The sequence below is a fragment of the Ovis aries genome, chromosome 3 (assembly GCF_016772045.2).
Source record: "Ovis aries strain OAR_USU_Benz2616 breed Rambouillet chromosome 3, ARS-UI_Ramb_v3.0, whole genome shotgun sequence".
Classification (NCBI taxonomy): domain Eukaryota; kingdom Metazoa; phylum Chordata; class Mammalia; order Artiodactyla; family Bovidae; genus Ovis; species Ovis aries.
Genome location: NC_056056.1, coordinates 38,807,973 through 38,822,466, shown reverse-complemented (window position 1 = coordinate 38,822,466; position 14,494 = coordinate 38,807,973). Strand labels below are relative to the sequence as shown.

Here is a 14,494-nt window from a genome sequence, read left to right as displayed (position 1 = left end):
CTGGGCACCAAACAGTGAAACAGTGACCCAAGAATGTAAGCGGCAGCTGCTGAGACCCAAAAAGCTGAACCTCCAAACAACAGCTGTATGAAATACAGTCAACTCTGAATACATTCATGCTCCAGCCTGGGTTTCCCAAGATAAATACTGTTCAAAATGCTAAGCTTTCAACTACTTAACTACTGTTAACAGCAGCATGATTTGAATGGAGCCTTACTGGCAATCACAACTGGAGCAAGAAGAGGAGGGTCATTTCCATTAGACAAAAAGGATTCTTTCCCTCCCAATGCAAGGATGGTGGTGTGGGTGGAGAAGAGAACACACGAGTGAGGGAAGCTGAATTGTTTCTTTAGTCCATCTGGAGTTGGGTCTTTATTATGTGCCTTCATCACTTGTTTTAAAGCATCACAAAGAACACATTCACTCTCATCCTCATACATCCACATTCACGTACAAGCACCAAACCTTCCAAAACCTAACAAAATTAGAGTTCTGTATTATCCACCAGTATTTGTGCCACTGATCTTTGCCATTGTAAGAATAACCAAGAAGTCACAGGAGGCTCTGTCTCTCTCAGCCTCTTTGTTTTCCAATCTTTAAAACCAGAACAACATACATTAGAGTACAGTTACCGTTAACTGCAACGACCCCACCCCCTTGACAATCAAAGTCCTAGAGAAATGAGAGCATACAATCTGGCTCATGTACTTACCCCTGCAGAAGTCCATCAGGATGAGAACTTCCCACACATCACCGCTACTCACACTGTTGATACTGGAGTCAATGTAACCCACGATGTTCTTATGCCCCGACAGGTCCCTCTGTAAAGAGTTGAGAAATAAATGATTCGTTATAGACACCAAAAGAGATAGAGAGAGCCAGGTGTTTCCATTAGCACAGACAACTTAAATACACAGACCAACACTGACAGTGAGCAGAGGTCAGACTAAGAAACAGGGTCAAGAGCACATTTCCACTGGTCTCTGAGAGTCATGGCCAGATCTTCAATAGCAATTCTACAACCCAACTAAACCATAACGCTCTCTTGAGTTCAGTTCCGTTGCTCAGTCGTGTCTGACTCTTTGCGACCCCATGGACCTCAGCATGCCAGGCCTCCCTGTCCATCACCAACTCCCAGAGTTTACTCAAACTCATGTCCATTGAGTTGGTGATGCCATCCAGCCATCTCATCTTCTGTCATCCCCTTCTCCTCCTGCCTTCAATCTTTCCCAGCATCAGGGTCTTTTCAAATGAGTCAGTTCTTCGCATCACGTGGCCAAAGTATTGGAGTTTCAGCTTCAACATCAGTCCTTCCAATGAATATTCAGGACTGATTTCCTTTAGGATGGACTGGTTGGATTTCCTTGCAGTCCAAGGGACTCTCAAGAGTCTTCTCCAAAACCACAGTTCAAAAGCATCAATTCTTCAGTGCTCAGCTTTCTTTATAGTCCAACTCTCATATCCATACATGACTACTGGAAAAACCATAGCCTTGATTAGATGGACCTTTGTTGCCAAAGTAATACTTCTGCTTTTAATATGCTGTCTAGGTTGGTAATAAGTGCCAAAGTAATACCTCTGCTTTTAATATGCTGTCTAGGTTGGTCATAACTTTCCTTCCAAGGAGTAAGCATCTTTTAATTTCATGGCTGCAGTCACCATCTGCAGTGATTTTGGAGCTCAACACTCTCTTGAACTAGATTCTAAAACCAAATGGTCACAGGCTGCCTACTTGCTCAGGGCATCAGTCTTCCCTATAAGCCAAAAGCGAAGACTCTCATTTCCAGAAACACTGCAGAGGGGCTTAGAAGAGAGCCACAGTACAAACTATTTAAATATGTGGATTTTTAATTCAGAAAAATGAAACTGATCATTTTTTTCCTGGTTGTAAGAACAACAAGTGAATTCAATTTGACTTTCAAACTATTTATACTGTTTTTCTCTCTTCAGGAAATATATGAAAAGAATAACTGCTTTTTAAAGTTTTGGAGGGACTACAATGGCAAGCATTTTGCTCACAATTAAGCCTTTCAAGCCAACCAACTGGGATAGATGGGTTATGTTTCCAGCTCTCTGGTTAGAACAGCATATCTCAGGGCTGCTCGTGGAATTAATGTTTCAATGAGTACACACTGAGCACTTCTCATGTTTCAGGACCCATTCAGACACTGGAAGTTGCCTCAACCCTTGGTATGCTTACTTCAACATCCATAGAGGCAAACCTTTCTGAAAATGATGTTCAAAATCCAAAGTCAGTGAGCAAAAACTGAGCAAGCTGGGTAATAGGATTTATGCACAAATACAAAGTAAGGCCCTATTTTTAAACTAATTTTAATAAATTGTTTTACTTCTGTTTAATAAAAATAAATGGGAGGGAGGAGGCGAGAAACATGTGGTTCTGTAACAGTTACCACAAATTTGGCAATTAGAACCATGAGAATAGTAACCACCACCACAGTGACTGGAGACCTCAGCTGTTCCAAGTGATAAAGTCTCTTTTAATCGGAAAGCACATACCAAAACAAGAAGAGGCTTCACAGTATCAAACGAATACAACTGAACTCTGAGCATACAAATGAAAATTCCTTAGCACTTTCCTCGGAGTGAAGGAGTAAGAATGGGAACGTTTCTACTGGCAATGGGGAAATCACTGGAGATCTAGACAAGAACAGTTTCGGAGAAGGAATAAAATGAAGGAACAATGGAGCTGGACTTGCAAAGAACGGGAGTTGCGTTCGTAGGACCAGTGACTATGGATGACTCTTTCCGAACATTTTGAGCTGAAAAGGAGCAGCACTGGGGGAAAGAAAAGGGTGGGAGAGGACTGAGCGCTGGAGAGTGGAAGGAGCCAGGAGAGACAAGCTTTAAGATACAGAGGTGGATGGGGACAACTGATGGAACAAGGTCCTCTGAGTAGAAAGGGTCAGGAGTAGGAATACTGTTAAAGGTACTGGTCTTTCAGAGACATTTCTTTCCTGGCAAACAGGAAGGAAATAAGGATGGATATGCATATTGGTTTAAGGCTGGGGGAAAAAGGGAATTTGAGGGAGTTCAGATCCATTGTTCTGTTTTGGGGCAGAATGCAAGATTATTCTTCCCAGCGTTAGGGAATGAGAAAGAAGCCTGATGAGAGAAATAAAAGGCTTCAAGCAACTGCTCTGGATAATTGACAAGGGAGATGATGAGACAGAAAAGCAGCCGCTGGAACTGAAATTTCTCTAAACAGAAAGTGATTTCAGGGCTCATGTTTTAGAGGACTGTACTTCTCCCTGCTTTTCAGTCTTATCAACTCTTCTAGAACTTATTTCCATTTACACAGTGCTAGAAGTAGGAACATGTAGAGAGAATTTCTTTGAAACTAAAATGGAGCAGAAGATCATGTCTTCCAAATGTCCACAGAAAGGAATGAAAGACTAATGTTTCTGTATTTAACTGTTTGGGAAAATAAAAATTAGCAAAGTCGCCTGTGAGTTTCTCTCACCCCAAGAGGAATAATTAAGAATCTGGAAGGAAAATAAAAAGCAACTGATAGAGCCAGAGGAGGTCAAGAGCTATTAGAGGACCCACATTGGATAATTAATATCTGTAGATGGCATCTCAGAACAGTATGCCATGACGCTGGACGATTGGCCCAAGGCCAAATTCCCGTTCACCTTGTCTTCTGCAAAGATCTAGAGATACATTCAAGTAGAAAAGACCATCTCTTTGGACGGAGACGATGGCATTTTACTTTTAATGGCTTGGAGTCCAGAAACATCTCAGATTTTAGAGTAAAATGTCACTGGTTTGTAAGTGATAGAGAAGATATGTTCGAATGGCTGGGAAATGTAGAAAAAGGTCAAGAGAAAATCTTACTACAAGTTGAGATAGGCTCACATTCAGGGTCAAAGTGACAGCACTTCTCAACAGCAACAGGTGAGAGGATATCCAAGCTTTCCCTGGCTTGAGTTAAAAGACCAGCCCCACACTTACAGGAGAGGTCTGGGCTGGAACCCACAGGGGAGGCACATCAGTTACTACCTGTTTACTCAGGAAAAGGCAAGGTATAGGAAGATGCTCTGATGTCCTTGGTTACAACTATTATTTGGAGTATTGAGATAAAAGTGTACTTGCTAAGTCAAAATCTGATTTTCAGGGGAGTGGTGAATATTCAGCTCAACTATGATCAGCTTATATATTACATTATATCGTGGAAGCAGTGATAAGTCTGATGACACTGTATTGTCATTCTAAACTATTTTTATTTATTTGGCTGCATCAGGTCTTAGTTGTTGCACTCTGATCTTCGCTGTGTTATGTGTCCCATCTTTCATGGCCACACAAGGACACTCTAGTTGTGGCAAGCAGGCTCAGTAGCTGCAGTGCATGGGCTCACTTGCTCCATGGTATGGGGGATCTTAGTTCCCCGACCAACAATCAAACCTGTGTCCCCTGCATTGGAAGGCAGATTCGTAACCACTGGACCACCAGGGAAGTCACTAAACTCTAAATTAACATTAAACCACACTAATAAACATTATTAGAAGACCTACTTTATTGAATATGTTAGGGGAAGCACACTGACTGAAGCCGCCCACCCTGGCCAGGCCCTTTAGTAACCATTCGCATGAGCTGTTTTATGACAGGAGATCCTGGTAAGGAATACGGAACTAATAAGCCACCACCAACGGGAAGAGTTCCGGAAAGGTCAAAAGGAGATACCGCATGTCTGTCCACTTCCCAGAATCCCTCTTGCTAGCACTCATCTTGACTGAGCGATGCCTGTGGCACCAGGAAAGACTCTGAATTAGGATGATTGGCCAAAGATAACCCAGAAACTAATCCCATCACCATAAAACCTAAGACTGCGAGCCACGAGGCAGAGCAGTTCTCCTGGGTTCCCTTACCCTACTGCTCTCCACCCGGGTACCCTTTCCCAATAAAATCTCTTGCTTTGTCAGCACATGTGTCTCCTTGGACAATTCATTTCCAAGTGTTAGACAAAAGCCCAGTTTCAGGCCCTGGAAGTGGTCCCCCTTCCTGCAACAAATAGACATTTAAAGTGTTTGTAGTTAACTTAGTAACTTTCTAGTTAAATGCTTGAAGTGATGACAAACTTTTTTCATAAACACACACAAACACTACCATTGGAAAATAAGGCCTTCTACCCAGATCCTACAGATGATCAGAAACTTTATCTGTGGTCCTAATTAATGGTCCTTCACTGGAAGGGCTGATGCTGAAGCTGAAACTCCAACACTTTGGCCACCTGATGTGAAGAACTGACTCATCTGAAAAGACCCTGATGCTGGGAAAGATTGAAGTCAGGAGGAGAAGGGGACAACAGAGGAAAAGATAGCTGGATGGCATCACCGACTCGATGGACATGAGGGTGAGCAAGCTCTGGGAGCTGGTGATGGATAGGGAAGCCTGACATGCTGTAGTCCATGAGGACACAAAGAGTGAGACACGACTGAGTGACTGAACTGAATTAATGGTGCTTGTAGCGGGGAACAGTATTCTATCCCTAGCTTCAAATTTTCTGTAGCAGGAAATTCCTACTAAGAATCTTAAAGCCTTACAAGCGAACAGAGGCCTCAATTCCTAAGTACATCTATAAAAACCTTCATTTTTATGTTCAAGAAAACAAAGAAGACAGCATTCTAAGTCGCATATCAATAATGTCACTCACCTCAAAATAGTCAGTAAGTATGGTATGTAACTAACTTCCTTATTTATCTTTTGCTCAGACCACTCTTCCTTGGAACATCAGCATGACAAATTCCTACAAATTCTTGATGCTGACAGTGTCTGCATTTGCATACAATAAGCTTCCAAAGAGGTGTATGTACCCAAATAGTCAACGATTTCTGATTTTATGACGCAGCACTACTGCTGCCAACTTCTAGCATTGCACTGTGATTTCACTAACAGTTTGAACCAAAGTTAGCTTCTTTCCCAAAGTTGCTTTGTAAAAGTCTTCTGTCTTACTATTCCTCTCCCACTCCTTTTCTCTATAACTCTAAATTTTCTCTGTACCTATTCTCTATAACTCTAAATTTCCTTTATAACTATAATTCACAAGCAAACAAAAACTATCAAATCCGGTGCAATAGTGAAAAGAAACACTTTGAGATCTGGACTAGCGCTGGAGTTTCTACTGAAGGCCGTCATATCTGAGGCCCTTGTGGATTTCTACCACATGAGTCCCAGATATAATCCTGCCTACACTTACATTTAAGCTCCCTTTTCAAAGTCTTGAGTGAGTGAAGTCGCTCAGTTGTGTCCGACTCTTTGCGACCTCATGGACTGTAGCCTACCAGGCTCCTCTGTCCATGGGATTTTCCAGGCAATAGTACTGGAGTGGATTGCCATTTCCTTCTCCAGAGGATCTTTCCAACCCAGGGATCTAACCCACGTCTCCCGCATTGTAGACAGACACTTTACCATCTGAGCCACCAGGGAAGTCTCATTAACTAAACCTGTATTTACAGAATAGATCTTTAAAGTCACTTAGAGTCTGATTCTAGAGCCAAGCTGCTCAGACTTTAATGAGCAAGTGAATTACCCAGGGCCTTGGGGGGTGGGGTGGGGTGGGGGGCTTCTGTTTGAAAACAGATCCTAATCCGTAGCTTTGGAATACAGCCTAGGGTGTTCCACTCCAATACTATTGCCTGGAAAATCCCATGGACAGAGGAGCCTGGTAGGCTACGGTCCATGGGGTCGCAAAGAGTCGGACACAACTGAGCGACTTCACTTCACTTCACTAGGGTGTTCCTGGTCAGTGGCATTAAAGTAATTGTAGCTTGCTTTGCCTATCTATATAAGTAGGCAACTAAAACGGACAGCAAAGAAATGCTGACATCTTCCACTCTTCCCTATGTCAACTTCTTCTACGAAGAAGTTATAGAAGATGGACCTTTGCCCCTGCTGCTGCTGCTGCTGCTAAGTCCCTTCAGTCGTGTCTGACTCTGTGCGACCCCAGAGACAGCAGCCCACCAGGCTCCCCCGTCCCTGGGAGTCTCCAGGCAAGAACACTGGAGTGGGTTTGCCCAATTCCACAGAAATGGAATGACACTGGATCGTAGGGAACTGAAAGCAGCTCTTTTGCTCCTTTCCTGTTTGCTCATTTGTGTTTCCCTCCAACTTTGAAAGAAACTAATTAACCTGTTGATTCTTTTCCCAGATTAAAAAAAAAAAAAGAATTAAGTAGTTAAAGAATGACTAGCTCTCTATCCCCAACAGCCCCCTGAGCAGTCTTGCTGGCAGATCACATGGCAAGATAACATCTGAAGAGTCAGCAGCCTGCACACAATGGAGAAAGATGCAGAACCCAACCTCTTGCCTTGATGATTCACTGAGATTCTCCCTTCTTCCCTCATCTTCCATCTTCCGCTTTATGAACTGTCATGGCTGACCAGAACCTTCAGAGTTGGTCTCGGGACAGATTCTCCCCAGACTGTTGACCTTCTCCTCAGATTGTCAGCTTTTCTGATTAAAGCACCTTGCTTTTCTGTTTTGAAAATACTTATTTATTTGGCTGTGCCAGGTCTTAGTTGCAGCATGCAGGCTCTTTTAGTTGAGGCATGTGGGATCTAGTTCCCCAACCAGGGATCAAACCTGGGACCCTTGGACTGGGCGTACAGAGTCTTAGCCACTGGACCACCAGGGAAGTCCTTAAAACACCTTTCCTTTCTGTTGATACTTGCTTCTCAATTATTTGCCTTTGATAGATGGGGAAATAGTGGAAAAAGTGTCAGACTTTTTTTTTGGGGGGGGGGGTCTCCAAAATCATTGCAGATGGTGACTGCAGCCATGAAATTAAAAGACACTTACTCCTTGGAAGAAAAGCTATGACCAACCTAGGTAGCATATTGAAAAGCAGAGACATTACTTTGCCAACAAAGGTCCGCCTAGTCAAGGCTATGGTTTTTCCTGTGGTCATGTATAGATGTGAGAGTTGGACTGTGAAGAAAGCTGAGCGCCAAAGAATTGATGCTTTTGAACTGTGGTGTTGGAGAAGACTCCTGAGAGTCCCTTGGACTGCAAGGAAATCCAACCAGTACATTCTGAAGTAGATCAGCCCTGGGTGTTCTTTGGAAGGAATGATGCTGAAGCTGAAACTCCAGTACTTTGGCCCACCTCATGCAAAGAGTTGACTCACTGGAAAAGACTCTGATGCTGGGAGGGATTGGGGGCAGGAGGAGAAGGGGACGACAGAGGATGAGATGGCTGGATGGCATCACCGACTCGATGGACCTGAGTTTGAATGAATTCTGGGAGTTGGTGATGGACAGGGAGGCCTGGCGTGCTGCGATTCATGGGGTCACCAAGAGTCGGACATGACTGAGCGACTGAACTGAACTGAACTGAGCAGCCAAACCTGAATTTACTAACGAAAGTGGACCACAAATCTAAAAAATTCCTCAAAGAAAATACATGTGCAAATCTTCATGATGTTGGGTTAGTCAGTGATTCTTAGATTTGACACCTAAAGCATAAGCAATCAAAGAAAAAACAGATAAACTTCATTTCCTCAAAATTAAAAACTTTTGCGCTTCAAAGGATACTATCAAGAAAGTAAAAAGACAGTGCAAAGAATGGAAGAAAAACTTGCAAATCATTCATCTCATAAGGGTCTAGTATCCATTTTATACAGATGACTATTATAAAACTCAACAATAAAAAGACAACCCAATGTTAAAATTGGCAAAGAATCAGAATAGATATTTCTCCAAAGAGCATATAAGAACATGGAAAGATGCTAAACACCATTAATTACTAGGAAAATGCAAAGCAAAATTATAAGATTATGACTTCATAACAACTAGAATGGCTGTAATAAAAACAGAAACAATAAAAAGTGTCAGCAAGGATAGGGAGGTTGGAACCTGCATACATTGCCAGTAGGAAAGTAAACAGTGCTGCTTCTATGGAAAACTGCTTGGCATTTTCTCCAAAAGTTACCATTTTGCCTTGTAATTTTACCCCTAAGTATATATCCAAGAGAAATGAAATATTATGTTCACAAAAGCTTGTACACGGATGTCCGTAACAGCATTATTCGTAATAGTCAAAGAGTGAAAAAAAAAACCCAAGTGTCCATCAGAATAAACAAAATGTGGTATATCCATACAAAGGATTCCCAGGTGGCTCAGTGGTAAGAACCTGCCTACCAATACAGGAGATGCAGGAGACATGGGTTTGACCCTTTGGCTGGGGAGATCCCCTGGAGGAGGAAATGACAACCCACTCTAGTATCCTTGCCTGAAAAACCCCATGGATAGAGGCGCCTGATGGATTACAGCCCATGGGATTGCAAAGAGTCAGACATGACTGAGCGACTGATCATGCATGCATGCATACCCATAAAACGGAACATCACACAGTCACTGTAAGGAATAAAGTACTGAAACGCTACAACATGGATAAACCTTGAAAACATTAAGCTAAGCGAGAAATGTCAGACACAAGGTCTTATTGTATGAGCCCTTTTATAAGAAATATGCAGAATAAGTAACAGAAAGCAGATTAATGGCTGCCAAGGACTGGGGGCAGGGGGAATGGAGAGTGACTGCTGGTGGGTGTGGGGTTTCCTTCCAGGGTGATGGGGAAAAAAATTCTGGAATCTGATACATGGTGATGGGTGAATGATATTGTAAGTAAAAAAGTCCCTGAGTTATACTTAAATTATATTTATATTTAAAGGGATGAATCATCTCAATTTACAAAGAAAAGTAGTATGACAAGATGGGAAAAAATAAAAATAAGATATACACTGGGGTAAAGAAAAAGAAAATAAGATCCTTTGACTAGCACTGATCTAAAGCAGTCAGACAGTCCATGCATGAATCCCTGCTATAGCCTTTTGACCAGAAATTTTCCTAGATTAAGGTCACTTCCTCGGGCCTTCAGTCCATCTGCAAAGAGCCGTTGCTGTTGATCTTCTTTCAGTTCAGTTCAGTTGCTCAGTTGTGTCCGACTCTTTGCAACACCATGAATCGCAGCACGCCAGGCCTCCCTCAGTTCAGTTCAGTTCAGTCGCTCAGTTGTGTCCAACTCTTTGCGACCCCATGAATTGCAGCACGCCAGGCCTCCCTGTCCATCACCAACTCCCGGAGTTCACTCAGACTCATGTCCATTGAGTCAGTGATGCCATCCAGCCATCTCATCCTCTGTCGTCCCCTTCTCCTCCTGCTCCCAATCCCTCCCAGCATTAGAGTCTTTTCCAATGAGTCAACTCTTCACATGCCTCCCTGTCCATCACCAACTCCTGGAGTTTACCCAAACTCACATCCATCGAGTCAGTGATGCCATTCAGCCATCTCATCCTCTGTTGTCCCCTTCTCCTCCTGCCCCCAATCCCTCCCAGCATCAGGGTCTTTTCCAGTGAGTCAACTCTTTTCATGAGGTAGCCAAAGTATTGGAGTTTCAACTTCAACATCAGTCCTTCCAATGAACACCCAGGACTGATCTGCTTTAGGATGGACTGGTTGGATCTTCTTGCAGTCCAAGGGACTCTCAAGAGTCTTCTCCAACACTACTTTACATCCAGCTAAAAACTTCCACCATCTGATTCTGGACGGTCTTCTTCAGAACAAAAAGAACAAGCTGAGTCTATTTTTTCACTTTCCAAACAACTGAAATATTATTATTTAGACTTATTATTATTGAAATATTATTATTTAGAAAAAACTTGGAAGTTTTTTTCTTCTCTAGGTTAAACACACCCACTTTCTTTGACATGGTTTTTAGTCACACCACCATTTTGGCTGCTCCCACATTTAAACACTTCATTTTGTCTATATCCTTTCTGTAAGACTGTCCCCAAGGAATGCATGAAATAATGCAGGCCTGGTCTGACTCATGAAGAGCAGACCAGCACTGTCACTCTCTATTAATTCTATTAATGCAACTAAAAATTATATTCCCTTTGGGGGGCATCCACATCATGATATACAATCATATCAAGTTAACTGACCACTAAAACTTTTAAGTCTTTTTCTATTTGTGCTGCTTTTAATCTCTACCTTCCCAGAACTGTGCGTGTAGGGTTGGTTAGAACAAAATAAAAATCCAAGTATATGACCTTACCTTGCTATTTCATCTCATTATAATCAGTCCATTGCTCCAATTTTAAGGATAATTTTGATCCTAGTTCTATCATCCAAAGCAGTTATTATATTGTCCAACTTTACACTAGGCACACAATTGATAGATGTGTCTTCTACTTCTTTAGAGTAGAAGTTATTTATTAAATGTAAAATAACAAAGTTAATGGTAAGCTGTTTTTTTCTTAGAAAGTTCTCTCTGAACTAACAGCACATCACTGATCAGAAACCATTACAAACAGCAGCAATGACACTCAGCATCCAGCCTAGACTCTACATCTTGCTCACAGGTCTCTGGTGAATGCCTTTCTCCAAATGACACAGTCCACAGTCACTGGATCTACGGCACTCCCATGAGCTCTCTATCCAAAAACCTGCCCAAAGGAAGACATGATAGCCCAAGGCTTGTCCTTACTCAACCTGAAGGCTCTTTGGATCCTTGCTTACTCATCTAAGTGACTATAAAACAGCTTAAAATTTAATTAAAAAATGAGCAACACATTAATGTTCAAAAACCAAAACATAGCAGACAAGTATTTTCAAATCCAGTCCCCATCTCCTTCAGGGAACCCTCCCCTTTCTCTCCCTTCTTCCCTTCTGCCGTTCCTCTTTCTCTTCCATCCTTCCAGTGTTTTCTCAAGTAAATTCAAACAATATGTATTATATACACATATAACTCAGAGAGGTAGGGCTGAGCCTCTATTGGATAGAAGTTGGAGTCTAGTATGGGTTAAAAATATTGCACAGGACTTTTGATTAAAAGTAGTAGCGAACTATTTCAAAAGTTGAATGCATGTATTTATCTCTGCTTCCTTCACACGCCTTACTAAATGATGTAAAGTATTTATTTTTAGAAATGAATGAAGTAATTTATTTTTGGCTGCACTGGGTCTTCCTAGTTGCGAGTGAGCTTTCTCTAGCTGCAGTGAGTGGGCTTCTCATTGCAGTGGCTTCTCTAGTTGCGGACAGGAGCTCTAGAGAGCATGGGCGTCAGTGGTCGTGGCTCGCAGGCTTAGCTGCTCCACAGCATGTGGAATCTTCCCAGACCAGGGATGGAACCTCTGTCCCCTGCTTTGGCAGGTAGAGTCCTGTCCACGGTACCACCAGGGAAATCCAAGCATTTAATCTTTAAAAAGGCGTAAACAGAAGACTTCTGCTTCTGGGAAGGTGAAGTAGATGTACTTTTCCCTTTCCTCCTGCTAAGTACACTTAAATATTTTGTACATAAAACTGAATTTTAAAAAATTGACTTAATAACAAAAGTCTGAAATGTTGACTAGAAGGCAGACTGAATAGGAACTTTGGGACCCAAGGAACAACATAGTGGTGAGCTGCCTGGGTGTTCTTTTTGCCGTATGTTTCCCCGACCGAAAACTGAAGAAGCCAGCAAACTGAAAACACCAATGGGTGCAGACCTAAAAAATCTGCCCTTTCCAGACAGACACAGAAAAGGGGCAACCCAGTAAGAGAGAACTCATAGAAACTAACTGCTCTATGCCAGCCAAGAGCCATGGAAAAAACCAGTAGCCCTGACCCAGCCATGCCAGTAAAGACCAAAGGGAGAGCCTAGTCTTCCAACCTCATTAGTCTGCAACAAATCCCTCCAACCTTCCCTTCCGGGTAGGCAGTGTCAGGAGAGGGCTTTCCCTTCCGGGTAGGCAGTGTCAGGAGGGCTGAGTCAGGACCTTCAGCTCTGAGGTCCTGGGAGAGGAGGCCAAGCAGAGTCAAGACTTCCACAATCACCAAGTGGCAACAAGGCCAAATCCCACCACCATGGTATCAACGGAAGCCATAGGGGGATAGTAGCAAGGCACTCCCACTCCCGAGCCAGGGAAGGATTGGAGGAAGCCTAATAGGAAACTGGAACTTCTACCCCAATCCAGTTATAATGAGAAGCACTTTCTGGGGTGAAAACAGAGGCCCCACAGGAAACCTGAACTTCTACCTCCACCTAGTAGTAACAAGAGGGCACTTTCCAAGTCCCATCAATCCTCCGCCAGAGCAGAAACCAGTCAGAACAGGAGGTTGACAGAAGATTCCGAAGCTCACAGCACAATATCAAAGTGTTGATATTGTCTGTCATACCAAGAACTAGGAAGATCGCAAGCTATGCGGAAAACAGACAGCAGTCAATAGATGCCACAATGAAGGTGACCAAGAAGACAGATTTGGGCTTCTCTGATAGCTCAGTTGGTAAAGAATCCACCTGCAATGCAGGAGACCCCAGCTCAATTCCTGGGCCAGGAAGATCTGCTGGAGAAGGAACAGGCTACCCACTCCAGTATCCTTGGGCTTCCCTTGTGGCTCAGCTGGTAAAGAATCCACCTGCAATGTGGGAGACCTGGGTTCGATCCCTGGGTTGGGAAGATCCCCTGGAGAAGGGAAAGGCTACCCACTCCAGTATCCTGGCCTGGAGAATTCCATGAACTGTATAGTCCATGGGGTCACAAAGAGTCGGACACGACTGAGTGACTTTCACTTCAAAAAGACAGAATCATCCAGTTATGATTAAGCAGTTATGACAAAAACGCTTAAACCAGCAATTAAGGAAGGACATGCTTGAAACAAATGAACAAACAGAAAGCCTCAGCAAAGAAACAGGAAGTGTCATCAAAAACCCAGAAAACCTAAAGAACCACCAAATGGAAATTTTAGAACTGAAAAATTCAATAACCAAAGCAAAAAGCACAATGGATGGGCATCAGCAGAATGGAAGGGAGAGAGCAAAGAATCAGTGAACTGAAAGATGAAACAACAGGAATTACCCAGTATGAACCAAAGATAGCAAACAGATTGAAGGGGGGAAAAAAAGGACAAAATTAATATGCTCAAGAACAAACTGATATAAATAAATGATTGAATAAATAATTAAATGAGTGAGATGTGCAGTAAGGTTAGAAAAGGAAGTTAAAGAGAAACATATCAGAAAGGAAAAAATAAAACTGCCTCTATTTGTCAATGACATTGGTGGCCTACATAGAAAATCCTAAAGATTGGAGAAAAAATTCATAGAACCAATAAACAAGGTCAGCAAGGTTACAAGATACAAAATAAACACATAAAAATCAACTGATTTTCTACCTCCTAGCAGTAAAAATGTGGGCACTGGAATTAATTATCCCATACCATTTATACTCACTCAAAACAAAAACCAAAACCAAGGTATAAATCTCACAACACATACAAGGCCTGTATGCTGAAAACTACACAATGTTGATGAAAGAAATCAAGGATGCAAATAAATGGAGAGAGGTGCCATATTCATTTACTGGAATACTAAACAGAGAAAAGATGTCATTTCTCCCCAAACTGATATATTAGTTTAATGAAATTCTTACCAAAATTATAGCAGAACATTCTATAGATATAGATAAGATTATTCTAAAATTTATGTGAAAAGACAA

At 42.3% G+C, this 14,494-nt stretch overlaps 1 protein-coding gene across 23 annotated transcripts in view; it reads right to left on the bottom strand.

The window, feature by feature from the left end:
- AAK1 (AP2 associated kinase 1) overlaps nt 1–14,494 on the bottom strand; it is a 171,253-nt gene that overhangs the window by 77,345 nt on the left and 79,414 nt on the right. For all 23 annotated transcript variants that reach the window (XM_027966663.2, XM_060412006.1, XM_060412009.1 and 20 more), the window contains exon 4: nt 713–821. In XM_027966663.2, coding sequence (XP_027822464.1) covers nt 713–821 — 109 coding nt within the window. The remainder of the gene's footprint in view (nt 1–712; nt 822–14,494) is intronic.